Consider the following 26,942-nt stretch of genomic DNA (forward strand, 5'->3'; position numbering starts at 1 on the left):
TAAGGGCATTGTATTTGATCTATAATTTAGTAAACAAAAGTTTCTTTGTTTTAGTTTAACCCACAATTAGGTAAAATCAAATCAAAATTAATTTTTATATAATCTTTAGGTTATTGTCTTTGATTCTTTTAGACAAAAAGTTTTTCATGCTTTTTTATTATTACTTTACAATCGCTATTAAAAAAAAGTCTAATATCTATTTAATTTTGTCTTAATTTTTTTCAAGAGATTTCAACTAGAGGATGGATCACAGTTTTTATTTTACATATTTTCTCCACCATTAATTGATTGTAATCCAACAACAAGGATATTGTATAGATACTTCCCATTGCTGGTTCACTCTTTCTTAATTATGTTTCCTTAATACTCTCTTAATAATGACATCAAATCTCTCATTTATTCAGGAAGCTTTTTCGAGCAAAATTGAAGAAGATAATGAATAAGAACCACACGACGTGTCGTCTGGTTTTTTTTTTATTATTAAAAAACGACATCATTTTGCCTTGAATTAGAGAGTTTTGGCCAAAGTTCAATTTGGTCTTTTGACTTTTGATTTCCTTCAATTTTACTCCAAATTAACTTCAAAACTTTTGATTTAATGCAATTTTGCCATTACTGAACTTCAATTTTAACCCTGAATTTCAGTGTCTTTTTCACATTGGTTCTTGGTCTCGGATTTATGCAAGTTTATCCCTAATTGACCATCAAACTTTCAAACCTCTTCAATTTCACCCCTAATTTCAGTCAATTGAGCCCTTATAGTTCGATATTTTTTGCAAAATGGTGCTTGGTTGCGAAAGTTTTTAATTTAACCTTTAATTGACCCCAAAACGTTAATTTTCTTGCGATCTTGTTTCTAATTTCAATCAATTAACTTGGTAAAAATTAAATTATTTTTTCAAAAAATCATGAAATATGGTTTGCATCCCAACTCAAAACAGCCCTAAAACAGCATGCCATAATGCTTCAAAGTCAAAATGTTCTGTTTCAATTGAAAAAATAAAACACCTGTCCTAACGGAATTGATACCCTTACCTCAAACAGCTCCAAAAACCCAGATGCATGGATGAGAAAAAGAAAATTAAATGTGTGCCTCCGATAAAACCACAAAGGTAAATGAAATAATTTTATATGGACAAGACACATTAGCACAATAAATTTCGATCTATCAAGTCTGTGAAACACTCACTCATAGGAGTGATTGAGTTTCCATCCAGTTTATTGTCCCCTTGCAATCACGCCTTATGAAAAGTATCAGCATAAACAATTGGTGTGAACAGGTTTTAACCCCATCCGAGAGAAATGGTGAGAACGTAAAGAAAGCCCAGAGATATCGGATAAAGAGCATAAGCTACAAGACATGTCCAGAATGGGAATTTGGAGGAGAAGCTGGAGGATAGACCGATTCCACTGCAAATTACTAGAACAACCAGAATTTCAGCTGTGATATCCCATTCCACATCTCGTATATAAACAATAGTCAAGAATGACGTCAAACCCAGAACGTTGTTCATGAATACCCCACAATAGATCTGCACAAAAACTTTCCCCTGTCAATTTAGAAAATAAGCATTCATGCATGCAAGACATCTATAGCATAACACTTGGTTTCTTGGACTCCAAGATCTGCATTAATGACTCTTTGATCAAAAGATATGTTTGGACGTTTAGAGGAGGTCGCAAGAAAATAATTTTTTCGGTTCACTGAATCTAGCCTTAGGACACCACATTGTTATCACCAAAATAATCTAAAGAAACTTGAGTTTGTGAGAAATGAACCTGAGAGAGTGTCAAAGACACGGACTTCTCTTTCTTATCACTGACAGAAATAATTGATTTATATCCTTGTCTGAAGTTCAAAGCGAAGGGTACCAAAAAATACGACACCAAGAAAGAGGGGACCTTTATAGCTGTCGCAAGTTCTTGGAGTGTTTTGGTTAAGGGTTTTGCCAGAAGAACTGCAATAGCAGTTCCCAGAAGGATGAAGTAAGTGGCCTTACTGTAATTCAATTCATCGGAATTCTTAGAATCCTGTTGTTCAGCCTCCCATATCTGCTGTTCTTCTCTACTTCCCTAGCAATATTGCAATTGGTTATTACTGTTCCTGAAACTCTTAGCTTTTGGGAAAGGACCTGAGAGTGGATGAGCATATACCGGTAAATTACTATTGAACAATTCTGTCTGGTTTCCGTTGTTTTCAACGCCATTAGCCTCATCAAGCCATTTCGATATCCCTCGAATAAATTCTTCCTTGCTTATACCATGATCTCCAGAGAAGTCAAACTCTGCCATCACTTTTGATACACAATGGTCTCCAATCAAGCCAACCACTCCTGCTTCTATTCCCACTAAAAATGCTCTCACTTCATCTTCTGATATTTGACCATTTTTATTCAGATCAATCTTGTGAAACAACCTGAAAATATATCGAGGAAAGGTTAATCAATGGTAAGTAGTGAACTCTCAAGTGGAAATAATAGCCTATAAAAAAGTGATCAATATATGAGTTAGAAAATTTACTGTCTTATCTTGAATTCAATGGGCCTCCCATAAGGATTGCATAGAGATTGTAGTAGGTTCTTCTTCACATATGACAGAATCAAATACTCGAGTGTTCTATCCTGAATCCATGGCTGGAATACCTGCACGAACATATTTTCTTAACCAGTAAAGCTCTTAACAATCTGTATAGCAGGTGCCATTGCTATATCAGAAGGATGGCAATCAATGATTAAAGACCAATATTTCAATTTCTATTAGCTACTTTATAAAGCATACGCTTCTAGTGATTTATCTTCTTTGCTCTTTTGATATATTCCGAAATGTATTTCATAAGAGTGCGCATCATATGTTTCGAAGTTATGATCATTCTGTTGAATTAAATCTGTTACCTGGAAGGTGCAGTAAGTCACCAGTAAAATAACTGTAACAATAAGAGCAATCAGGACTCCTGCTCGTGTTGCTGAAGAAGAATTGAAAACTTTCGACAGTTCAAGTATTAAATATGGGATCATTGACAGAAGTATGATTCTTGCAGTATACTTGGTAACAATGTCAGTTTTAACACCATAACCTGTATACCAGAACACACTTGAATTTCATTTTACTTAATTAGAAAAGATCTTTGCATATTGGCTCAAGAAGACTGAAAAAAAAAAAAAAACCATTGGAAAGGCACGGCGTTTTGTTTTCCAAGTTTGAGGAATTAGTCTGTTGAAGATCATAGCTTCCGAAAGCAATAACAGAACCCCAGATTATTGTTAGGCTCATCATCGTTGAGCCTGCAAGAAACCCCATTGACATCGATACTGCTGATCCGACAACATTTTCACTGGCTGAGAGCAAGGTCACTGAAAAAGAACATTCATTTTTATCAAGCAGTTCCTGACCAAACTACAAACAGAACCACAACATTGGTACTATAAAACCTTACTGACTTTTGTTCTTTTCCTACCATAAAATATTCTATGAATAGTCCTATTTCCAAAGATTAACCTCAGATCTTTTTCGACAAGGAATAGCAAACAGGGAAAGGTTTACACCATGTGCTGAGATAAAAAGGAAGTGTTAGAAAAGAGCTTACCAAGAACCAATACAATTTGTGGGAATTTACCAACCACATAGAACACACTACCACCAAATACACCAGTTCCGAACATTTGAAAGAAAAGATTGGATCCACTAGAAATGTATTTATCTGCGAGGGACAGCAAGTACTCGTAAACCACCAAGAGGAAGAGGTTGCCCCAAACCTTTGTGGTGCAAGGCATGAAGCCATAAATCGGCTCGCAAGTCACAGTTGTCCCCAGATTGTTTAGTTGTAAGAAGTTGTTTTGACCTTTTTGATCCAAGCCATCAGATATTAGATCGGAGAATTCATTTCTAATGGAGCGGCTGCTCGCAAACTGGATGGTTAGAAGGACTGGCAGAAGTATGAGTGCTGCTATGTTCATTTTTATTCAACTGATCAGCTCCTTTACTCCAGAATGGTTGGAAATCTGAGAGAGAGAAATGAGAAGTCAAAAGTAATTATATGGCTTAATGATTGGCAACTATTGAAACAGTAAAATTATGTAGAGGATCTTGGCGGGAATAGTGTTAGTCCTCAACTAACTTCTAACTGACTCAGCTAATGACTGCTAACCACATGAAACATGTAGTAGCTATAAATAACCATTCATTTATCGGCACTAATCCTCTGCGTAGAAGACTACAATGCTAACGATGCAATCCTCTCTTGATTAAAATTGGTTCATTACAACACCCCTGGAGTCAGCAATTCCTTGACCTCAAGGATTATAATTGGGAAAATTTGATTGCAGAAGCTTGTAGTCCTCCCATGTTTGCATCTCCAAAGGGAAAACTCAACTGCTGTAACAATAGTTGAACAACTGGCTTGTTATGCATTGGTTCCATTCCCCAGTCCAAATTCAACTAGTATACATCTGCCCTTTTGTTGCTGCTGATATTGGCTGCCTCGTGATAAAGGGAACACAAGATGGATTTTGGATCCTGCAGGTGGCTGAAGCTCGTACGCCATTTCTCCTATCCTTTCTATTACAAGGATTTTGCACCATAACAGCTTTGTGACATACTCAGGAGGAGCATTGGTCTTTTCAGGATCAGGCATCAACGGGACCATCTTCTCACGCCTAGGGATATGGGGTATAGAGCATATGCAATAATGCTTGCTAAAAATGGGAATTGGGAGAAGAAGCTATCAGAGACAATTGCCAAGCAAATAATCCGAACAACCATTTGTCAAAACAAACCTGAGTTCGAGAGAGATGAACCTGAGAGAGTGTCAAACAGACACCCTTTTTCTGTCTTCTTTTTTACTGAATTATAATTGCTCTATATCCCTGTCTGAAGTTCGAGGCCTGGGAACCAGAAATATATTACACTAAGAACAAGGGGATATTTATAGCTATTGCAATATCATGGAGAGTTTGTACTAGGATAATGGAGGTCAACCAAGTCCGTTTAGGAGCCATCAAACTCTGCTGCTCTTCCGTAAATCCCAGTGAAATTGTGCTTGAATTTTTAGCATACGCTTTGGAACAACCATATTCCTTTGGGATGATTCCATCTGCTGACAGGAAACTCTGTTATCTGCTTTTCCCTGAGTTTGGTTGCCCGGAAACTCTGCTCTGCGCGAACGTCTCGTCCGATAGTTTTCAGAACAATATTCCTAAATCGATTTTGATATTCTTCAGAATGGGATGATTCCATCTGCTGAAAGGAAATTGGCGAATCAGGCCCATACCAAAATTTCCGGGCAACCAAACTCAGGGAAGCCTCCCCTGGATCGTGGACCGCGTCCCTCTTTTATATAGTCAACAGAAAGTCAAAACTGCAAAACTTATATTTTTTTTGTTTAGAATCAATAATTAGCCCGTGTTCTTATATGAAATAGAGATATAAATAATAAATGATGAAGTTGCGGAAAACTTCATACTGAGTAGATTTAGAATGGGTGAAATGCGTGCGAAAAGATTGTATATGGAATAGGAGTAACAGAGTCAGGTCAGCTTGAGTATGCTTTTTATTACTGGTGACTTGTGGTATTTATTGAGATATCATGAGAAATATTTGTTTGAATATTTTTTTTTCTTTTTATTTTTTACCCTGCTATCATCAGTAGCAGCATCAATGATTAGTAGCATGAGCGATCCTAACCTATATCAATAAAAGACATGGAACCTAAAACATTCTAAAACCAAACCCAAGCATTGAAACTCGAAAACTCAGCAAGAAATTAACTTGACACGAGCTCAAACTAGTAGTTTTCATGTAAAGCCAAATTAAACCAGCCAGCATCTTGCAAATATTAGCCGGTAAAACCTGCGAACAGGGCACTAAATAATTAGGATTCAGATCTCATTCACGCGAGCAAGACGATGGAGACAAATTGAAGGCACCTCAGCTTATTGACAGAATCTCACACGGTTAAGCAACAAGTTCACCAGAACAGTCAACACATGCACTAGGACAAACTTTTTTTTAAGAAAATCAAAGCATTAAACAGAACAAATTTCTTTAATGAAATAAGAAAAATGATATATAATCTATATCGTAGATAACTGTTCAAGAGATTAAATAATCACGACAAAATTGAGTTGTATCCTCTTTCCATCCATTAGAGAAACAATTGCGAAGGTGGTTAGTGAACAATGGGATCCGGTCTTCGTTGATGCTGGAAAAAATGCGGAGCAGCCTCTGTTAGCCAAGAAGGATCAACAGTCATGACATTCCTCATGTATTGCCGGTCTGTTGAGACAAGAGAGTGGTATACAACCCATTTTGGATTAACTCTGCAACAAGATAAAAGTTTTCAGATGATCAGACTTTGCACGTGTACAAAACACAATATGAGAACTCAACAGCAAAACTTGACCATATTTGTCAAGCCCCAGACACTGAGACGCCATATTATCTAGATTCTACCATAAGATGATACAAAGCCATCTTCTAAATCCATTCAAGGATCATTCTAAGCACCAATATTCATAAATACTATCAGTTGATGAAATTCAGTGAACATCTAGCACAACGAATACTAGTTCTTAGAGAAACATTCAATAAAATCATTGATCCTAAATTCAAAATAAGTGGCCTCAAATCATAAATTGAATCCTGAACTTAAATTCTAAACAAGTGAAATACCACTAAGCTGATCAATGGTCAAAGTCCCCAAATTCTTTCTCTCTTTGATGGCTGTTCCTATGTGTTCAAATTTTGAGTCTAGAGATTGAAGAATTTTTTCCAATCACCCGTACATACTCCAAGTTCTCCCCTACCTTCTCAATTGATTCACCATAGTCAGGACTTGTAAAAAATAATTTGAAATCAATTCAGAATCTTTTATATGGAGAGATTCAAACTCTCCTCTCAAAGTTTGGAGACAAACTCTTTTCCCCTTATCATCTCCCTACAAGCTAATTAGGAGAATATCCCATGCCTGTTTTGCACCTGCTACAGAAGCGATCTTCTCAAACATGCCCAATCATACATGTACCAAAGTGAGGGCTTTTGGTCCTTCTGGCAAGCTTTTTGCAAAGCTTCCTTCTGCACTTGATTCAAGGTTGTTTCATCTTCAGGCTCTTCGTAACCTCTCTACAACCTCCCATGTATCTTGAGAACCAAGAAGAGCCTTTATAGCATACACCAATTGTCATAATTTTCCTTTGACAATTTTGAAAATTGAAAAGCAAACATTCCACTACTCATCATCTTTTCTCAAAAGCTATGATACCATTCCTTAGAAATATGGTGGTGAAGCAAGAAACTAACACAAGAGAAAGAAGTATTTTGAAACTGAAACTCTGATTAACTTACTTCCACATGCACAACTCAAAAACTTACATTACTGTTTATAAGACTCCTGGTACTTTCACAACCCTTACACTTCCACAAAATAACTCCTTGAACATCAACCATATTAATGTAAACACTAGAATACAATGTAAACGTGTGACCAATGCATGAACTAATTAAATGCATTCATGAATGAGTACTAGATTCCAGAACAAGTTTATCTTGAAAACATCTCCTATTGGTTATTCAACATCTATAAACTGGAAAGTCACAATCATGCCTACCCTTCCACAAATGTGGCAAGGAAGAGAGTAGTAAGCCTAACACTACTTAGTTACTATACCCTTCCACAAATATGTGATTCTTGTTTTGATGTTTATGCCATATTTGCAGCACTGGATGAAATTCACTAAATATGTAAATATCAAACTCCAGCCTACCAGATGTAGCAAAAGTTATAACCATCAACACATTTGCAATTGAGAATGTCACTTGAATATGGATTGCTAGCAAAATATTCACGAACCAGTTCACGATTGAGCATCAATTGCATCACAAAACAAAGCATGTGATTCTTGTTTTGATGTTTATGCCATATTTGCAGCACTGGGTGAAATTCACTAAATATGAAAATATCAAACTCCAGCCTACCAGATGTAGCAAAAGTTATAACCATCAACACATTTGCAATTGAGAATGTCACTTGAATATGGATTGCTAGCATAATATTCACGAACCAGTTCACAATTGAGCATCAATTGCATCACAAAACAAAGCATGTGATTCTTGTTTTGATGTTTATACCATATTTGCAGCACTGGATGAAATTCACTAAATATTTAAATATCAAACTCCAGCCTACTAACCTGAACAACACAGACGAAGGATGAATATAAACTTCTTGAGAACCTCTAACAGTCTTGTACATCCCGTTATGACTGAATGCCTTTCAATAAAATATAATCACAACTTTTATCAGGACATTAGGCTAAAAAAGAATACGATTCACTGTTTTAAAGTATTTAACTTCCTACTGGAATGGAGGAAGATGATATCATGTCCATATTCCATACTTCTAGTCTGGCAGGAAACATGGAAAATTAAGTCACTCACTTCTAAACGACTTGCATTTGCAAAAAATCCAGCAGTAACTGCTTTCCGTACGGCCTACAAGATCATTTAGAGAAAGAAGGTGAGCAGTGGAGGACAGTGAAAATCAGATCTATATGTCTGTACACATACAAACAAATAATGTTTTCAAAAGTCATAGCATGTTTAATAGAAGAGGAAAAGCCAAAGATACGAAGAGTCAACCTCCCTGAGTGTCTGACACATCAAATTATTAAGGTTCATGAAATAGGAGAGACAGTGCACAATTGCATGCCACTCAAAAAGCCACTTATGAAAGTTTATTTGGGTCATGAAGGAGAAACTAAGGCCAAAGTATTTACTGTTTCACATTTTAATTTTATTATGAAATTCCCACCTTTTATTTTAGCACATCCTTAGCAATGGAACAAAAGGTAAGAAAACATATGAACCAGAAAGTTAACTCAGACCACTTGAAGAAATCTGTCAAGAACATGTATTTAAGCAAAGTAAGCAATAACATAAGGTTTCCTGAGCTTAATATAGATTCATATAGGATAAATCCACTTTCACATTCAGCTATAAATAAGTTCTCAATGTGCAGAAAAGAGCAGGGCACTAGTAGGAACAAGCAACAAACAGAAAGCATACAAGACCTACTTCAATGAGGGTAGCAATCTTATAAAAGTTCTTTTTTTTTTTTTATAAACGGATTTATTTGTTCTCTCCCAAGAACAAAATCAGTAAATTATTGCAAAACCTACCAGCATGTCCCCTTCACAAGATTTTAAGACTATGCCTAATCTCAGTGCTGTTCTTCTGAGCTGTTCCCTAATTTCAATTACCTTCTTCTGCAGAACAAATTGAATTAGTATCAAAACATAATCTATATGAATGGCACCATTTAAAATATATGGGATGGAAAAACTGAACGACAGCAGATTTCATTGAGAAAAGCCAACAAAAAGCAGAAAGAAAATTTAACCATATCTAAAGTTTACAGACAGTAGTAAGAACAGATGCATACCATAGCTTGGTAATTCATATAATTCTTATGACACCATTGTGATGATTTACCAGATTGAAGAAAACCTTTATAAACATTTAGGAATGTAACATGGTCACCCTGCAATGCATAAAAAAAACATTTATGACATTAAAATTTTTGAGATGAGAAAAACAAGATATGTTGGTTAACAAATGAAATGAAGAGCAAAAGTAATCAAATGATGCAGTTAATGAGACCGGTGTAGAATAAAATTAGATAAAGCCGCAGCACAAATGCAAATGTACTAGAAATGAGGTTGTAAAATTAAAGACCAGGTACCAACATGTAAGTTTCATTTTACATAAACTTACTTCAAATCATTGAGCATCAACACAAATATTAAAAGTAGGAGAATATATCACAACTACTAGTTAAATGCAGCTATGAACAATAAAATAAAATGGAAAAAGAATTATAGCTCCATGCAAGATGAAGCAAGATATTGTTGGATCAGTAAACTAGTTACAAGAAGATGGCTAGGAAGGATATTTTTTTCAAAATATTGCAGACAAGGCTTGGTATAAGATTCTTCCAGATACAGTTGCTCAATTGGCAGGACTACAAGAGGTACAAACAAGGGTCAAGGATATCTTACTTCTAATTCATACAATCAAGAAATTAACTTCTATGCATAGAACTGTTCACTGCCCAAGATAATAGCAAGAATGATAGACAAAATCAAATACCTCAGCAGCTGCAAATCTCAACTTGGCTTCATCTAATTCCTTTTGCACCCCCCTACCAGAAACCCAAATAGACTGCAACAAGACACGAAAAGCATTAACTAACCTACAAGGTAACATTTCCTTCATGCACTCATTATTTGTATAATTCCTGTAAATGGATTCTTCCTCGTAACTTTATTATTATCGCTAACTATTTTATAGGGTACTTTCTTATGGTTTTCTTAGAATTTTCCGATTCCAACTACTAAGCTGAGGAAACAAAAGAAAAAAGAAAAAAAACCTTGAATAAATAACCAAAAATCTTTACCTGGATGGAGAGAATAGCTGCAATTGTGATGATCTCATCAGAACATCCTAGCTGGTTTGAAGATAGTATCATTTTTGATATCATTGGATCCTGCAAAATTTACATAGATTTGAGTTCATGTCTTATAAATTCTAACCAAGAAACCTATGCTTGCCATGAATACAACAGAAAACATTTCATGATAACCAGTAATACTCATTTAGAACAACATATTTAAATTAAAGATGCAAAATAACTGAAAAACAAATCAAACAAAAGCATCAGGCTGGGCTGATGAACAATAAGATCTCTTTGAAGTAACATCGCTACTCTTACTACATTTCCTCATTTTGTCATCCAGTGGATATATAAGGTAAAAGATATGTTTAGAACATGTATTTCACTCCAAAAAGAAATTCATAATTATTCACCGCAGATGAGAGAATGATGTGCATAAATAAACGATCCAGCAATAAAAGCCAAAATCTCTACAATAGTCCGGAGGCAACATACTAATGGAATCTCTGCTGCTTGAAACCCAACAGGTGAAGTAAGCTTAGCATCATCATCAAGGACACCTAGTGAATAAAGAACTTCAAGTGCTCGAATCATTGCTTCAGGTGGTGGAGATGCTGGCCAATCAAAGCCTAGTATATTGTCTATTCCCAAGGCTTTTAACTGAGATATCAGAACACAATAACAATTAGAGTCTAAAATACAAACCTTCCAATGCAAAACTTCATGTTTACCTAGAAAAATCAATTCTTGGAATTTGAAGATTATTTGGCCAATAGTATGAAAGTAACAGCAGCAGCAACAACAATAACTTTGTAGAAAGGAAGCATGTGTACACCACGGAAACCAAAAAAAAAGGGTACCTGAATCACACAGGAAACAAGTTTTGACCTTTGCATCTCCGGGATCCCAACAGAAGACATTTCATTGACAAAGTACTCTTCCGTGTATAACCTGGTTGCAGACACCAGCATATGTAATTATATGCTGTTATATTTGAAAAAGACAAAGAAAACCACCAGATGATAATCTTAAATTAACTAGTAAAGCCATAAAATCTATAATTTACATACAAAAGAACATGGGGATTGAGGAAAATGTATCACAAATAAAGTTTATAAAAATAAGGCAGGAGGATTTCTTATCAGGAGTTCAAAGAATTTTACTAAACAAATTCATGACCTAAGATGTTAGATGGATAAAATAAGAACTAGACATCTGTAGCGTATTTGAACAGTTAAAAGAAAGTCATATTGGGCCTTAATATGTCCTTAAAGTTTTAAGTCACCAGAGAGCATATTTGTATCACTGCAGAAAGTCCTAAGAAACAAATTCTTGGTTCCTACTATCAACAGTCCTCATATGTTTCATCCTGCAATAGCTAATTGCTAATTTAAAAATAATGTTAGCAAAGGTATTCCCACACCCTTGGTCAAGGGTAGTAGAAGTTTTATTCAATAATTAGAAGCCTTGGTGAACAAAATATAAACTCAATGTCACGCCCTCAACTCTCTAAGTAATAAAATACAGTAGAGAATGGAAAACATAGTTTAATTCTGTTAACTGAAATGACTATTATAAAACATGCTTAAGATCAAATTATAAGATCATGAATAGTAAAAATTGACAAGTTCACCCATCTGTATATGAAAAAGAAAAACAGTAATGTATATTAATCATCTGTAGTAAGTTACCTGTAACACTTCCCAGGTCGAACTCTTCCAGCTCTACCAGCTCTTTGTCTAGCAGACGCCTTTGATATGGGGGCCACCACTAGATTTTCAATATCTGAGATCTGCGGCATAGAAAATAAAAGCAACTAACTAAGAGAAACAGATATGCATATAAAGGTAAAATAATGAGGTTATCTCCTTGAAACAATATAATCATTAATCGTGGAGATACAACATTCTCATAGGTCATGACACAAAGAGAATCTATCCGGCTCCAAAAGTCCTTGACCCCTTACCCATATACTTACTTATTTCTGTACCTAAGCAGGTTTTCATAGCTAATTAGTCAAAAAAAAAAAAAGGCGAAAAACCAAAACAATAATGACAACAGGCAAGAGAAAAAGGAAGAAACTCTCAATAATAATTTACATTTACATTTCTAAATAATTTAATCAATTATTTTCTCAACATTAGTTCATATGGAACAAGAATGAAGCATCCATAAATTAATCAACAACTCCAATAAACTAATACCAATGTACATTCAATTAGGAAAGTTGCACTTTCATAGTTGGGTAAATATTAAAAGCACATTTTAACTCCTGAATACCAATAAGAAATGTCACACACACTTATGAGACAGAATTTTGTGTTCAGAAAAATCATACTTCCCTGCAGCACACCACATCTACCCATTCTTGATTTTTTTTTTTTTTAAAAAAAAAAAACCTTGATGAGAATTACCGGATTGTAGAACTGCTGTTTTGAGAATCCACTGTCAACAACATAGACAACGCCCTAAGGGAATCAAAGGAACAAGGGTAGATGGTGATTCTCTGCCTGGTACCACAAAATAATCACATCTTGTATTTTAGAATAAGAACATGTTACCTCCAGTGTCAATGATGTCTCTGCTATATTGGTTGATATCACCACTTTCCTCTTCCCTCTAGGAGTTGGGGAAAACACCAGATCCTATTAAAGGGAACAAAAAAGCATGTTCCATAATTCCAAAACAAGATAACTAGCCACAAGAATATAAAAAACAATTTAATACTTCTGGGTAACACACAAAATATCACAAACCTGGTCTGCACGTGGGAGACTGGAGTACAAAGGCAAAACAATCAATCCTGAAAAATATGATTATTTTAATCATATAAAAATGTCTATAAAACCCATTCCTACAAAAGAAACACTGTAAAACAAAAATATTATTCTACCATTCATTTCATTGAACTCAGTGCTTAGCTCTGGGAACATAAAGTCACACTGCAGTAATTCAATGAGCAGTCCTCATCCAAATACAAAATAGTTGTGCTCCTTAATTTAATCTAAATATAGTATTTTATGCCACGTAAAAAGAAGTCCTTATCTGAATACAGAAGCACTAACAGAGATATAGTACCACACAGACTTTCACATTTATCAATAATTCTCTATTCACAACCACTCATAGATGACTATATGCAAATAGTTACAAGTCAAAAACTTATGCTGTATTTTGTACCTGAAGAGATCTTTCTGCTGGCATGAGCTTCTTCAGTAAGCAGCCGAATAGCAGCATCAATATCATCTTGACCAGTGAGAAATACAAGAATGTCACCTGCAGGTTCCTAGAAAACAAATATACATCAAAATTATTAGTGCAGCACAATAGTTTCATTATTCATCTAGGCATATCAAATTTTTCTGAAAGCTTGAACTTCAAAAAAAAATAATATAAACGACATGGAGAAGGCTCTTTACATCAACATCATCAATAAATTGAGTTGTCTTGACCATAGCAAAAGGTAGTGACACTGCATAAGTGCTGATGCATGGAAGGATGGAAGATTCAAATATTGATGCAATTTATCACTAATGAGCTTCTGTCATAAAACTAAATGCTATGAAAATATTTGAAGCAGTGTGTAGTGTTCAATGATACGTTTATGCCCATGATAGGGAAGCTATAAACAGTGACAGGAAACCTTCCACCACTCAAATTCTATTATTTTACCAAGAGTTGTAAAGCTTGTTCACAAGATATTTCTAGTTGCTTTCAAGTACAATGACAATTTATACCTGCTATGTACTTTATTAAAAGATTTTTTCTGGTTAATTTTGGTTTGAATGACAGGCTTTTCCAAGCTATAACAAGTTTAGATCCATCATACATCAACCATCATGCAATAGCGACAATCCCTCAAGCCTCAGTTACATCCACTCTTCAAGCTAATTGATCAAGAGTCCTCGTAAGCAAGACTTGAGACTCAGTTAATTTACAGATACATAATCAGTTCTGAGATTCTTTAATTAAAAACTTCTAACACGTGCCACCAGAGTTGATATATGATTGAGGTCTGTTAACCAAAGGGTGCAAATGCCTCAAGATACAACAAAGAAGTTTTATATCCTAAAGAGGGGAAAATCAACTGAGAAACTCCATTATATTACAAGCCTCAAATCACCTGCTCGTGAATTGACAACACAGTTGAAACAGAAGCCTGAACATAGTCTGAGACAGGCTCCACAACATAATGTATGTGTACATTAAACCCTCTGCCCTGAACGGTTATAGAAAAAATGAGACCATAAGATTATCATATCTAGTCAAACAAAAAATCACCATAAATAGCTTCAAACATGAAAGCGAAGATGGCCTTCAGGGTAAAACAAATTGATGCGCACTCCAAACCATACCTCAACAGATAAAATTGCAGGAACCTTCCTTGGAACAAACTCATGGTCTTCCTGTCCTCGATGCTTTTTGCTACTTTAAAGGAAATAAAAGCAAGTGAGTTGACAGTCAACCTCACTTACCTTTTTCTTTGAATAGAAATGCTTATAGCTTTTAAAAATTGCTGCAAGCATGGTTAAGTTGAAACGAATGCCCCCCTCCCCCCCCCCCAAAAAAAAAAAAAAATCTACTTACTAAGGCTATGAATGAAGAACCAGAGGGGTCTCACTTTTGCAGCCTAACAAATAAACAAGCTAGATTATCAAATAAAATTTGTATGTGGAAAATTGCAAGGTCAACATTTTTAAACCCAAGGTGTGATGCATTATTGCCAGGTTAACAATGCAAATGAAGGTTTTCCAAGTCCCTTCAATTAATCTTCCAAAAGAATGATATCCTGAAACACTAGCATGGCAACAACAGAGAATAGAATCCCACTTTACTCAAGCACTTACAAGCATACCTAGTCTGGAAGAAATCTGACATAGATTTTGCCTCGATTGTAGCAGATGAGATAATCAGGCGTAGTTCAGGTCGACGTCGCTGGATCTGGAATCCCAAGAGTTGTCAAAATTAAATGAAAATAAATCCACCAAAGCTGGAAATTTAGTTTCTCAAACAAGTGACACCAAACTTTACCTTTTTCAGGAGACCTAGTAGAATATCAGTTGAAATAGACCTTTCATGAGCCTCATCTACCATGATGACACTGAGATATAACATTTTCGAAAAGGTAAGGAAAAATGGCACCAATCAGGAAAATAAACAAAAGAAGATTGTGGCATAAAAAAAGGGCTAGAATCTACATATCATAAAATAACTCTAAATCTATTACAAAATAACTTACAAAATAATAAATAAATAAAAAACACAGACAAGACATTTCATTAGGACCGCTGCTCAGTGCTAAGACTATCAAGCTTCACACCATAAGTGCACATGTTCAAGCAAATCAGCACAACGCCAGGAAAAATGCAGCAGAGTACCATTTCCAGTTTCTTCCAGATGATTTCCCAAATTCTTCCTTCCGAAAGAATCCACATGAGTAGTTAATGACTATTTACAAATAAGAATCCTTGATAATGGACCACTAGGTACATCTGGAAATTCAGATCAATGGATCTTTTAGCAGTTCTTTAATTAAAAAGTTGGCATTGTGTTGGCAACAATTATCAATAGCCATGAACTACATTGGCTGCTTGATTTCAAAAATGCATAACAAAAGGAAAAGAAATATGGTACACTAAAAAAATGGGAAACATAACAAACATTTCTAGAATCATAGGCCATAGCTAATACCTATACTTGGTCAAAAGCGGATCGTTCATAATTTCTCTCAATAATACCCCATCTGTTAGAAACTTTATCATAGTTGCAGCCTGTAATGCCAAAAGAATAAAAATTTGAGCACCAACGATACAACTACAACCAAAATAACAAAACTGCATACAAAGTCTAATCTTTATGCACAGGATACCAACAAACAACCAAATACCACTCTATGCAGGACCCATGAACCTCATGATAAAAAGTAAAAGATAACAAAACAAGATAAAGGAAGTAAGCTGCCTCACAGGATTGGTAACATCCTCAAATCGAATTGTGTAACCAACTTCCTCTCCAAGCTTGACATCCATCTCTTCAGCCACCCTTGAAGCAACCGTCTGGTCATTACACCACCATTAAAATGTTTCAACAACCATACAAACTATTCTAAATTTGAAACTAAATCATTTTTCTCAGTGCTTAACATTGAAAGAAGTGATCCAAGCTTAGAATTCGCACCTGGACTGCGAGTCGTCTCGGCTGGGTGCAAGCTATAACACGTCCACCATCAGCCCAACCAGCCTCTTTAAGATACTGAAATTCAATCAATCAATCGATCACTTCAAAATCCAAATACATTTCCAAAATTTAACACAAAATTGTCAATAAACCTGAGGGATTTGCGTGGTTTTTCCGCTACCGGTCTCGCCGACGACAATAGTAGTGGCGTGAGTCTCTACGAGGTACAGAATTGCTGTTCTGTACTTGTAAACAGGCAATCTCTGTCTTTGACTCCCAATACTTGCATATCCAAACCTGGAGGAAGAGGAGGCAGCGGAAGAGAGAGGGGGGCCGAAGAAAACGACACCGCCTTCTTCGTCTTCGAGAATGCGGGGTTTCTCGCTGCCTGGTTTCCAGAATTGTTGTGACATTTTTTTTTTTAATTTTGTTTTTGCTTACCAGTTCCTTGCTATGAAGCATGAACTACTTCCCCGAGTCGGGGGTTTTGGGCTTTCAAGTTTGTTATTTTAGGGTCGGGTTACTTATATGGATAGCCCGGATGCAGGTTTAAGACATGGTTGATACCTCTATTTTTGACATTTTCCTAAACAGTCCCTCATCTTTGTTTTGATGTAGCTCTCTTCATTCTATGCCTCTCTTCTTTAATTTATCAACAATCAAACCAAATCCAGGAATCATTAAGAACCACAAAATCTAATATGACTAACAAGGGAGATGTCTTATTTTTCAATTTTTTTTTTTGAAGAAAAAATGTTAATACTTTTTTTTCCTCGCAGTCTAAGGATCTGTTTAAAAATATGGTTGCGGTTGCTTTTCAAAGTGTTTTTCATGTTGAAATACATCAAAGTGATATTTTTTTTATTTTTAAAAAATTATTTTTGAGATCAGCGCTTTAAAACGATCCAAAATGCAAAAAAAAAATTAATTTTTAATAAAAAAATTAAATTTTTGAAGAACATGATTTGCATCGCGTTCCCAAACAAAATCTTAACCTAAATTTGATATTCATAATCAACATATGCAAATCAATGGTCACGAACCCTCCATCTTGCATGCTCATATTCATCATTCCAAACTATTTTTTTATTATTAATAATAGATAATAAATCCATCATTAATATAATATATTAATAACATGATGTTATTAACCCCGAGTGATTGCCTTGATGGTTAACAATATTTTTTTTGTTTATTAAATTTTTGGGTTTTATTTATGCCAAAAATAATTCAATCATGTACTATTTAATAAAAGAATAAAAGTTGTTCACCATTAGTTTTTTTCTTGCAAGATAGTACAAAAGACAATAATAGACCATCGATCAAAAGATCAAGATTCACATATTTGCAGTCAACGATCAAGTTCTACGTAGAACATTAGTATTTAGATTAACTAATGGATGTTATAGAATGACATAGACATATACAACGGTCAGGAAGGATAGTCAAGAACAAGTAGTACAAATTATATTATGATTAAGACTATATATGTTGATTAAGACTATGTAATCTTTATTTATGTTGTATAGTTTGTATAATATTAGGATTTTATGTTTATATGAAATTCTATCTTTATAATATTATTATAAATAGATCATTTAGAAATGATGATCAACTATGTATATACAATTTATTCAGAAGCTTTATGCAATTTACAAGATTTTTTTTTTATTTCTTTACAATTTATTTTTCTCTACAGTTTTTTTTATTTACTTTGTGTTTATACATAGTTCGTATTTTTTTACTTTTTTTTTCTCTCTATCTTTTAACACATTTTATTTTATTTATGAGGCTCCATATTCTAGATTAAATTTATAATTATAATTTTTGTTCATTGAAAGGAGAAAATGAATAGTAAATAGCATATTAATTGAGAAATCAATATTCAATCGCCATATTAATTAATTATCTAAGAATTCCATAGATTGGTAGACTTTAAAGGGAAAAATTATTATTTTAACAAATTATTTCAGCGAATAGATAGGTCTAATATATATGTTCAAAACAATAATATATTAGTTATGATGCTTTAAAAATCAAACTAGAAGAAAGTGGTTTGTAATGATTGATGATGAGTTAATTCACTTAATTGACAAATTAAGGCCATCCTCATGGCCAAGAGGAGTTAAAAAATAATTAATTATAAACATAAAGGCCAATGGAAAAGCCTCAATTAGGCGTATATATCACAAGATAGCTCTTCATAAATATAACCAACGACCGACTTAGCACAATAATATTATAGTAGTCAACATGACCATACAATAATAAAGATATTTTTTTTTGCACTTGAGGGCCTAGCTGCTGTGGTCAATTGTGTGACTTGTTCCGCCCCCGTCCCGGGTTCGACCCTCTATGTGCACGTCTGTCACCCCCGCGGTGCCTAACCTGCCCCTGGGCTTGCAGGATGTCCAGTGGGCCGTGGGGAATAGTCGTGGTGCGTGCAAGCTGGCCCGGACACCCCATGTAAATCAAAAAAAATAATAATAATAATAATAAAGATATTTTACGATTTTTCGAAGTTTTTAAACTCATCTTAGATACCAATTGCTAGTTTTAATAAGGTGCCAATATATATATATATATATATATATATATAGCATGTGTTATTTAATAATGCAATGAGGTTGATCAAGAAGATAAGTCCCAACACGGCCTATATATTTCCTTTTAAAATAACAACGTTGGATTTTGTAAGAGGAGTTTGAGACGTCATAGAAGTATAGAAGTATGGATATAATAGATTTTATAATATAGTTTGAGATATTATAGAAGTGCTGCAAATAAATTTAATAGTTTAATTTTCAGAAAGTATATTTATTAAAAGGGATAATCACGGACCTCAAACATGACTAATCTTATCATTTAAAAGAATATAAATATACCCGGTAAAAAAAAAAAGTTGAATCCACTTTTTTCAGAGTATAACTTCTTTCTTTCTTCTCTTTTTTTCTTTTTTTTATATGTGTAAAACAAAGACAAGTTATTGGATCTACTAAAAAAAATCTTCAAAATTCACAAAACTTAGTCTTTTCTATGGCAGTCGTTATTGGCAGGAGCAGCCTCTTCGTTTTTTTCCTTTTTATTCATCATTTTTATATTTTAATATATATTTTATGTCTATAGATCTAGAACTAGCTAGGATCTTAATTTATGTGATCACATGTCGACTATTTACTCCCCTCGATCGCTTGTCAAGGTTTTTCTCTGTTTGAATAAAGATTTGGTCGTTATTTCTAGTTGAATGGAGAAAATTGATACTGAACAATGATTTTGGATCTTCCATCATTGACGCCTAGTAGTTGTTCTTGGAAGATTTATACACACTGCTACTAGTATTGTCAATTATTTTTTGAAACCATAAATTATCTTTTTTTACGTAGTATGAAATGGTGATGTATTTATAATTTATTTAAACAATGAAATTGCTATTGAAAATATTTACAATGAAGCTAAGAAATTGTGATATATACACATATTTATTTAAAATATTTCACATATTTTTTTTTAAGTGATATCAATGTTTTAATTAATTTTTTTTAACTACATACGTGGATCAAGTATACGTGTTAATTTTTTAATAAACAATCGAGTAAACTGTTTTGCCTATTCGACTGAGATTATAAATATACTAAAACAAAAATATGGAATTATTTACCGTCGTGCCTAAAGCTTAGATAAGTATATCTACATGATTTCATTTTGATAGTGAACAAATTGATGAGCAAGATGGTGGGATTTATCCATTAAAAAAAATTAAAAGATTCATGTGAATATATATATATGCTTTGAGTGAAAATTGTCTCTGTCAGATTTTTCAATTTTTTTTAAAAAAATGATCAATACAATGAAAAATAAAAATAAACGCTTGATACTATAGATTTTTTATGTGTGATTCATCAATTTTTAATATATAATTTACCGAAACTATGAATCTACAAATACCGTTTTCCTAATATTTGACCTGCATATTATTCTTTGTGCGGGTATTAAAGTCAAAGTTGAATCCCCTCGGATGCTATCATTGATCTTGATTGCCTCGGTTCGTAGGGCAACTAGTTTGATTGAGTCCAGGCAGAACAGGTCAGCTAGAGATTCTTCAACTCTACCAATTTTTCTTAGCAACTTCAGGCTCACCCTAGTCTTTTCCCCTTCTACAGATAATTAATCTTGCCGAATATCTATATATAGATACAAGAATGTCCATATATTATAACGAATGTGAGCCTTTCATCATATATAACAATTTATCGACTTTGCACTACGGAATGAAAAGGACTAATATGTTCACCAGAAAAAATTCCCAGGCAACTTCCGGTCTTATTACCGTTAATAAGGTTCAAAAACCTTGCTTTCTTTTACCTGCCCTCATCTCTATCCTTCTCATCTTCTCAAATGGAGTTGAAGCTGAGATCAGTACCAACAAGCTGGTTACTAATATCGGTGCTATCATTGATGTTAATTCCCGTATTGGGAAAGAAGAGAAAACAGCTTTGGAGATGGCAGTCCAAGACTTCAACGATATCTCAACAAACCACGAACTCTCTCTTCACTTCAGGCATCCTGGAGAAGACCCTCTTCAAGTCGCTTATGCAGGTAATTAGCAATCGATCTCTAAATGATTTGTGTTTCTAGTTTAACATCAACAAAATTTGAAGCAATAGTTAATGGTTAATCTTTCTTGCAGCTGAAGAGCTCATCAAAGAGAAGAAAGTTAAAGTGATTATTGGCATGGACAATTGGGAGGAAGCAGCCCTGGTTGCTAATATTGGAAACCAGTATCAAATTCCAATTCTTTCATTCGCAACACCGGCCATAACCCCGCCATTAACTACACTTCGTTGGCCTTTTCTAATAAGAATGGCTAGTGATGGCTCAGAACAAATGAGATGCATTGCAGCCCTTGTCCGTTGTCATAATTGGAGAAAGGTAGTAGTGATTTATGAAGATAATGTTTACGGAGGTGAATCTGGCAATTTAGCTCTTTTATCTGAGGCTCTGCAAGAGGTTGGTTCGGAGATTGAGTACCGCTTGGTTCTTCCACCATTTTCATTGTCAACGGATCCAGAAGACGTTGTCCAACACGAGCTTATAAAGCTACAAAAAGATACCGAATCACGGGTTTTTATTGTTCTTCAGTCATCTTTGCCTATGCTCACTTGTCTGTTTAGAGAAGCTAAGAATATGGGACTTGTAGGCAGAGATACAGCCTGGATAGTTTCTAACAGCGTTACTAGTTTCTTGGATTCTATGAACAATTCTGTTATTTCCTCTATGGGAGGCACTTTAGGAATCCAGACCTACTATTCTTCCAGCAGTTCTTACCAAAGATTCGAATCACAGTTCCGGAAGATTTTTCGAGCAAAGTATCTAGATGAAGATAATTTTCTGCCTGGAATTCAAGCATTAAGAGCCTATGATAGCATTGGTATGGTTACACAGGCCATAGAAAAATTAGGTAGCGATTCTAGTAGTCCAAAAATGTTGCTAAACAGCGTATTGGGAAGTGATTTCACTGGTTTGACTGGAGAAATACATTTCAAGGATGGGATGCTGTCACAAGCTCCTATATTAAGAATTGTAAATGTGGTTGGAAAGAAATACAAGGAATTGGATTTTTGGTTGCCGAATTTCGGTTTCTCGAAGACCCTCCATCGGGAAGAAGGCAAAGAAAGGTGCAACAATAGTAACGTTTGTAATAACACAGGATGTTTGGCAGGTCCAGTTATATGGCCTGGGGACCTCAACGGTCGAAACCCGAAAGGATGGGCAATGCCTACTAATGCAAAGCCATTGAGAATAGTAGTCCCCAAAAGAACCTCATTTGACAAGTTTGTGACATTTCGAACTGGCGAGGCACTGCCTGAAGGCTTTTGCATCGACGTCTTTAATGAAGTTGTAGAACGATTGAATTACCCGCTGCCCCATGAATTTTTCGAGCATGACGGGTTGTATGATGATATGATTGAAGGTGTCTACAACAAGGTAACGACTCTTAACTTACATTTTGTTTCAAACTTTAAATTGTGATCTTGATGCTTTCTGTCAAAAGGAAAAAAAAAAGGCTCTTTATTCTGACAATACCTATTTAAAACTCGTTCCGTTAATGACCTAATCAATGTGCCAGCATGTAAATGTGGAAAAAATCGAGTGCACAATTTTGTGCAAAAAAACCCCCACTGTTCATCAACCAAAACAAGCTCTTCTCCAAGTCTTAGTATGAATGCATGTGGAAGGTACCCTTTCGGTGTTATCTCATCTATCAACTGAACAAAGTCAAAACTTGCTGCAACTCAAAAACAAGAATAAATCCATATAGCATTGTATCTGATAAGAAACTGAAATTTCTCCACCATACATTTCTATGAAATAGTTGCAGACATTTCTCATGGTTAACTAGTCCAAATTTGACTAGTCCATTGAAGCACGTCTTAGAAGTCGTAGGATTTTGCCTTTCTTTTGCTCCTGCCCCCTTGTATCAGTGGTTTTCTCAGCAGTTTTTTTTTTTTACTGATAAGTGGTTGTTTTTCTTTTGTGCCACTTGTTAATGCAAGACTTATGATGCTGCCATTGGTGATATAACCATATTAGCCGAAAGAACAAAATACGTAGAGTTTACTCAACCTTATGCAGAGTCAGGATTGTCAATGATAGTTCCACTCCAGAACGAAGATTCAACATGGATTTTCACGAAGCCTTTCAACTTGGAGATGTGGATAGTGAGTGGTGCTATATTCATCTACACAATGCTTATAGTTTGGTTCCTGGAGCACCAAAGTAATCCAGAATTTAGAGGCCCGTGGAAGGTTCAGATTGAGAACGCGCTTTGGTTCTTAAGTTCTTCTCTTTTCTTTATTCACGGTAAGTATTGAGTTTCACAAGTTATATTGGGACCATCCAAGATCATTTTTATGGCACATTCTTTACTGGTACCTTAAACTGAAGCTCATTGTTACATTTTGCAGCGGAGAAACTTTATAGCAACTTTACTCGAATAGTGGTGGTAGCGTGGCTCTGTGTTGTATTTATCTTAACCGCAAGCTACACTGCTAATTTGACTTCAATGCTCACCGTCCAAAGAATGGAACCAAAATTTTCGGAGTATAAGAATTATCAAATTAACCATTTAACTGTAGGTTGTGATAACGATTCTTTCGTCCATAATTACCTTGAGAAAGTACTTGGATTTCAAACAGAAAATATCAAGATCATTGACCACGAAAATGATTATCCTACCGAATTTGAAAGAAACAACATTGCTGCTGCCTTTCTCGAACTCCCATACGAGAAAGTTTTCCTCAATAAGTACTGTGAAAGATACACTAGCACAGAAGGCACATTCAGATTTGGAGGGTTCGGCTTTGTAAGTACTCCATTTGCACTGCACTTCTATTTCTTTACGTTCTGATGCCAGGAGTTTTTTAAAGACTTGTAACATGGCGAGGACATTTCTTTGAACATAGTTTAGTACTGAGTATTATGGCTTTTTCTGTCGTGCAGGCATTCCAAAAAGGCTCTCCTATTGCTTCTGATTTTTCTAGAGTCATTCTGCACCTCTCAGAGAAAGGAACACTAACAACATTGGAAGAACGGTGGTTTGCCCCCTCACCTGAGTGTTCAACTACTGTGACTCATAATAACGTCGAAAGCTTGAATCTTCGCAGCTTCAAGGGTATCTACATTGTATCTGCTACGATATCTACTATCTGTTTTCTACTAGTTCTCATTCCCATGGTAAGGAATTCACGAAATCATCAAGAAGCAAATATTGAAGGCAATGTCACTCCAAGTGGTAAGAGTGGTTCAAGCAAGGGAGGTGGAATTTCAAAATACTTTTACAATGGAGACAAATCTCGTATTCCTAGAAGAGCTTCAACTTTTGCTCAAGCACTAGATACGGATGAATGGGTCTCATCGAGGTGGGAACGTGTGAGTAATTCTGACAATTTGGAGAATCATCAGGATTCCTCACAAGCTGAGATTGAAATGCCATAAACCCCACGGAAAAAGGATCAAAGATAAAAAGAAAATGAAGAACTTAGCCTGAGATCAAGGTTCCTATGAATATTAATTATTTCGTTAACTCCGATTCCAGCAGTGGTTGAAGTTATTGATCAAGCACTATAATTTGTCCATAGCATTAGAATTTAGATGTATTAACAATCGAAGCCTATAGTTTTACCTCTTTTTTTAAAAAAAAACTCATGAATATTGTTTATGTACATATCCTGATTAATTAAATAAATCCACGAATTGAAAAGAAAAGAAAAAAAAAGACAATGCAAAACTCTTGCATCTTTCATTAAAGGCAAATAAATTTTGTAGAAAATATATAATGCTTGTGCCTTTTGGTTTGAGCTAAATGGAGTACTGTAAATTGTCGGAGTAAATGTAGTGGCTTGAGAAGGGACCACATTTTTTGCAAATTCCAACTGGCTGATGTATGACGTTTATTCATCCAAAAAGTGTGGACATAAGTTAGTTTCTAATAGTGAACATCAACAATCTTCAAAAGAGACAAGGAGGCAATTCTTGTTTTCAATCTTTCTTCTGGCAACCTTTTCAAGGTTGAGTTTCCTTCAAGTTTCTCAGCAACTGTCCAAATTCCACCTCCAGTTTCATTGGATATAGACCCTCCAATGATCTAATACTCGTTTATTATACGATGCGACGTCTTATTTGAGAGCTGAGGGAATTTTTATTTAATACCTTAACTTTTAATATTTCAGCTTTAATCTTTTACTAGTGGACCCTTATTTGTTCAATATCGATGATCTAATTTTTGACACTGATCCGAGAGAGATTGACTTCAATTAATTTCTTTATTTGTAAGAACTCGGTGTCCAACGTCCACCAATACATGATGACATCAATCAGTGGTACATGTATAATTCGTATTAAGTAACATATATTGTATGTTAGGATATTGTCATGCAAACCCGATAAAACAAAAGATAAGGGATAAGATAAAATGAGAAATAACACACAAGAATTTACGTGATTCATCCAAATTAGGCTACGTTCACGGGCAAGTATAGAAGGATTTTACTAAGTAATGTGAGAATTACAACCTCTCTCTACTAATAGAAGAACAATTAAAATCTTTCTATTAATAGGAGAAAACACTTCACTTCCTCTCTCACAAATACCTCACAATTTTGTATGATTACTTTCGCTCTCTCACTCTCCTCTTCTTTTCTTGTGGTGTGCAGAATAAGTTTAGATGTATTATTTATTTATAGAAAAGCATCCATACAAAATATAAAGAGGTATCAATTGGTGTTGCAAGTGATAGTGCCTACATTTATTGACTAAGATGAAAAGGATGGCTTCACCTTTTCCTATCATTATTGACTTAGGTGACTAAGCTTCACATTGTAGTTGTTATATTCTAAAATAGATTGTCAAATACTCCATAAGCATGGTGATGTAAGGTAAGATTCTGAGGAGTGATCCTGGAAGTTAAGCCACTTTAACTACGCTGTACTAGGAATCAAAATGCGACAGAAGTACCATGAAGTTAACAACACTAGCCTGACAAGGAGGAGCAATCGATGCTGTTGGTAGGAAAAAGTAAGACCAACAAACTTAAAACGTTTGTTGGGCTGGCTATGTTATTTTGCTTTTCCATGCAACTATGTAATTTCAAAACAAGCTAGGTTTTACTTTTCCATGAAACTATGTCAGACCAGAATGTTGGATCATAGATGTACCTGTCGATAGAATCCTTCTGTCCAGTTTCTAACAATTTGAAGTATACTTTTTCGGTTCACCTACATACGGAGAGGCTTAGCCTTAATTGCTTGACATCCACGAATTTACGACCTACATTAATTCAATCTATTCCACAAGTTAGACTGAATTAGCTAAAAATCCTTGATAAATTTGGGAAACCAAGGTGCTTCAACGTCACTCATCTAACACGGTTTAGAAACAATTAATTTGTTGTCTATTTTATTGTTTTTTATTTGAATAATGATTGATTGTTTTGTTGAATTTTAATTGTTATTGTTAAATTTGTAGTATAAATATTAATTGAATATATATAATTAAATTTTATTGTTTTATCTCAATTTTATTGTATATATTGCTTTAATGTTTGATTTTTTGTTGAATTTTAATTGTTATTGTTAAATTTATATAGATGTTAGTTAAATATATAGGAATAAATTTCTTTTTCCCCCTCTATTTTATTGTTAAATTTGTATAGCTGTTAACTTACATATAGGATTTTATTTCTTTTTTATTTTATGATTAGAAACATTATATTATCGCGTTGAAAATGAGATGAAATTGAATAATCTGAAATTTCTGGTAGAAA

General features: G+C 34.7%; 3 protein-coding genes across 6 annotated transcripts; 1 reads left to right on the forward strand and 2 right to left on the reverse strand.

Moving 5' to 3' along the window:
* Positions 1 to 1,099: 1,099 nt before the first annotated feature.
* LOC133700244 (sodium/calcium exchanger NCL2-like) lies at positions 1,100 to 5,287 on the reverse strand. Of its 2 annotated transcripts, none has more exons than XM_062123795.1 (8): positions 4,773 to 5,287; positions 3,584 to 3,998; positions 3,165 to 3,350; positions 2,892 to 3,073; positions 2,521 to 2,642; positions 2,155 to 2,416; positions 1,780 to 2,073; positions 1,100 to 1,532 (listed from the first exon to the last, which is right to left on the reverse strand). In XM_062123795.1, exons 2-8 carry the CDS (start codon positions 3,951 to 3,953, stop codon positions 1,284 to 1,286), a joined length of 1,665 nt encoding a protein of 554 aa, XP_061979779.1. In that variant the 5' UTR covers positions 3,954 to 3,998; positions 4,773 to 5,287; the 3' UTR covers positions 1,100 to 1,283. The 2 variants fall into 2 exon arrangements, with proteins under 2 accessions (XP_061979779.1, XP_061979780.1); XM_062123796.1 differs by having other exon boundaries at positions 1,350 to 1,532; positions 2,001 to 2,073.
* A 700-nt stretch (positions 5,288 to 5,987) lies between these two features.
* On the reverse strand, positions 5,988 to 17,124 carry LOC133698158 (probable pre-mRNA-splicing factor ATP-dependent RNA helicase DEAH9). Of its 3 annotated transcripts, none has more exons than XM_062121000.1 (22): positions 16,774 to 17,123; positions 16,622 to 16,696; positions 16,411 to 16,500; positions 16,136 to 16,215; positions 15,476 to 15,545; positions 15,300 to 15,385; positions 14,800 to 14,869; positions 14,568 to 14,663; positions 13,625 to 13,730; positions 13,201 to 13,247; positions 13,006 to 13,089; positions 12,859 to 12,912; positions 12,136 to 12,236; positions 11,305 to 11,395; positions 10,940 to 11,104; positions 10,448 to 10,537; positions 10,141 to 10,212; positions 9,434 to 9,532; positions 9,171 to 9,257; positions 8,431 to 8,484; positions 8,184 to 8,263; positions 5,988 to 6,314 (listed from the first exon to the last, which is right to left on the reverse strand). In XM_062121000.1, exons 1-22 carry the CDS (start codon positions 17,032 to 17,034, stop codon positions 6,164 to 6,166), a joined length of 2,109 nt encoding a protein of 702 aa, XP_061976984.1. In that variant the 5' UTR covers positions 17,035 to 17,123; the 3' UTR covers positions 5,988 to 6,163. The 3 variants fall into 3 exon arrangements, with proteins under 3 accessions (XP_061976984.1, XP_061976983.1, XP_061976985.1); XM_062120999.1 differs by having other exon boundaries at positions 14,800 to 14,872; XM_062121001.1 differs by lacking the exon at positions 12,859 to 12,912 and having other exon boundaries at positions 14,800 to 14,872; positions 16,774 to 17,124.
* Positions 17,125 to 20,777: 3,653 nt separating this feature from the next.
* Positions 20,778 to 24,845, forward strand: LOC133699010 (glutamate receptor 2.9-like). Its single transcript, XM_062122132.1, has 5 exons — positions 20,778 to 21,217; positions 21,309 to 22,606; positions 23,176 to 23,482; positions 23,587 to 23,984; positions 24,122 to 24,845. Exons 1-5 carry the CDS (start codon positions 20,821 to 20,823, stop codon positions 24,614 to 24,616), a joined length of 2,895 nt encoding a protein of 964 aa, XP_061978116.1. The 5' UTR covers positions 20,778 to 20,820; the 3' UTR covers positions 24,617 to 24,845.
* Positions 24,846 to 26,942: the final 2,097 nt, after the last annotated feature.

The sequence above is a fragment of the Populus nigra genome, chromosome 7 (genome assembly GCF_951802175.1).
Source record: "Populus nigra chromosome 7, ddPopNigr1.1, whole genome shotgun sequence".
Classification (NCBI taxonomy): domain Eukaryota; kingdom Viridiplantae; phylum Streptophyta; class Magnoliopsida; order Malpighiales; family Salicaceae; genus Populus; species Populus nigra.

Bases quoted from the DNA above. Each gene is read 5' to 3' on its own strand.
- LOC133700244 (XM_062123795.1), bottom strand. From the start codon at position 3,953: ATGAACATAGCAGCACTCATACTTCTGCCAGTCCTTCTAACCATCCAG. The intron at 3,351-3,583 runs GTAAGCTCTTTT...GTTCTTTTTCAG, and splicing joins ACAAATTGTATTGGTTCTTG to TGACCTTGCTCTCAGCCAGT. The intron at 3,074-3,164 runs GTTTTTTTTTTT...TCTGGTATACAG, and splicing joins AACGCCGTGCCTTTCCAATG to GTTATGGTGTTAAAACTGAC.
- LOC133698158 (XM_062120999.1), bottom strand. From the start codon at position 17,034: ATGTCACAACAATTCTGGAAACCAGGCAGCGAGAAACCCCGCATTCTC. The intron at 14,664-14,799 runs GTATGGTTTGGA...ATAACCGTTCAG, and splicing joins CTGCAATTTTATCTGTTGAG to GGCAGAGGGTTTAATGTACA. The intron at 12,913-13,005 runs GTAACATGTTCT...TGATTCCCTTAG, and splicing joins AGACATCATTGACACTGGAG to GGCGTTGTCTATGTTGTTGA.
- LOC133699010 (XM_062122132.1), top strand. From the start codon at position 20,821: ATGTCCATATATTATAACGAATGTGAGCCTTTCATCATATATAACAAT. The intron at 22,607-23,175 runs GTAACGACTCTT...TGTTAATGCAAG, and splicing joins TTGAAGGTGTCTACAACAAG to ACTTATGATGCTGCCATTGG. The intron at 23,985-24,121 runs GTAAGTACTCCA...TCTGTCGTGCAG, and splicing joins GATTTGGAGGGTTCGGCTTT to GCATTCCAAAAAGGCTCTCC.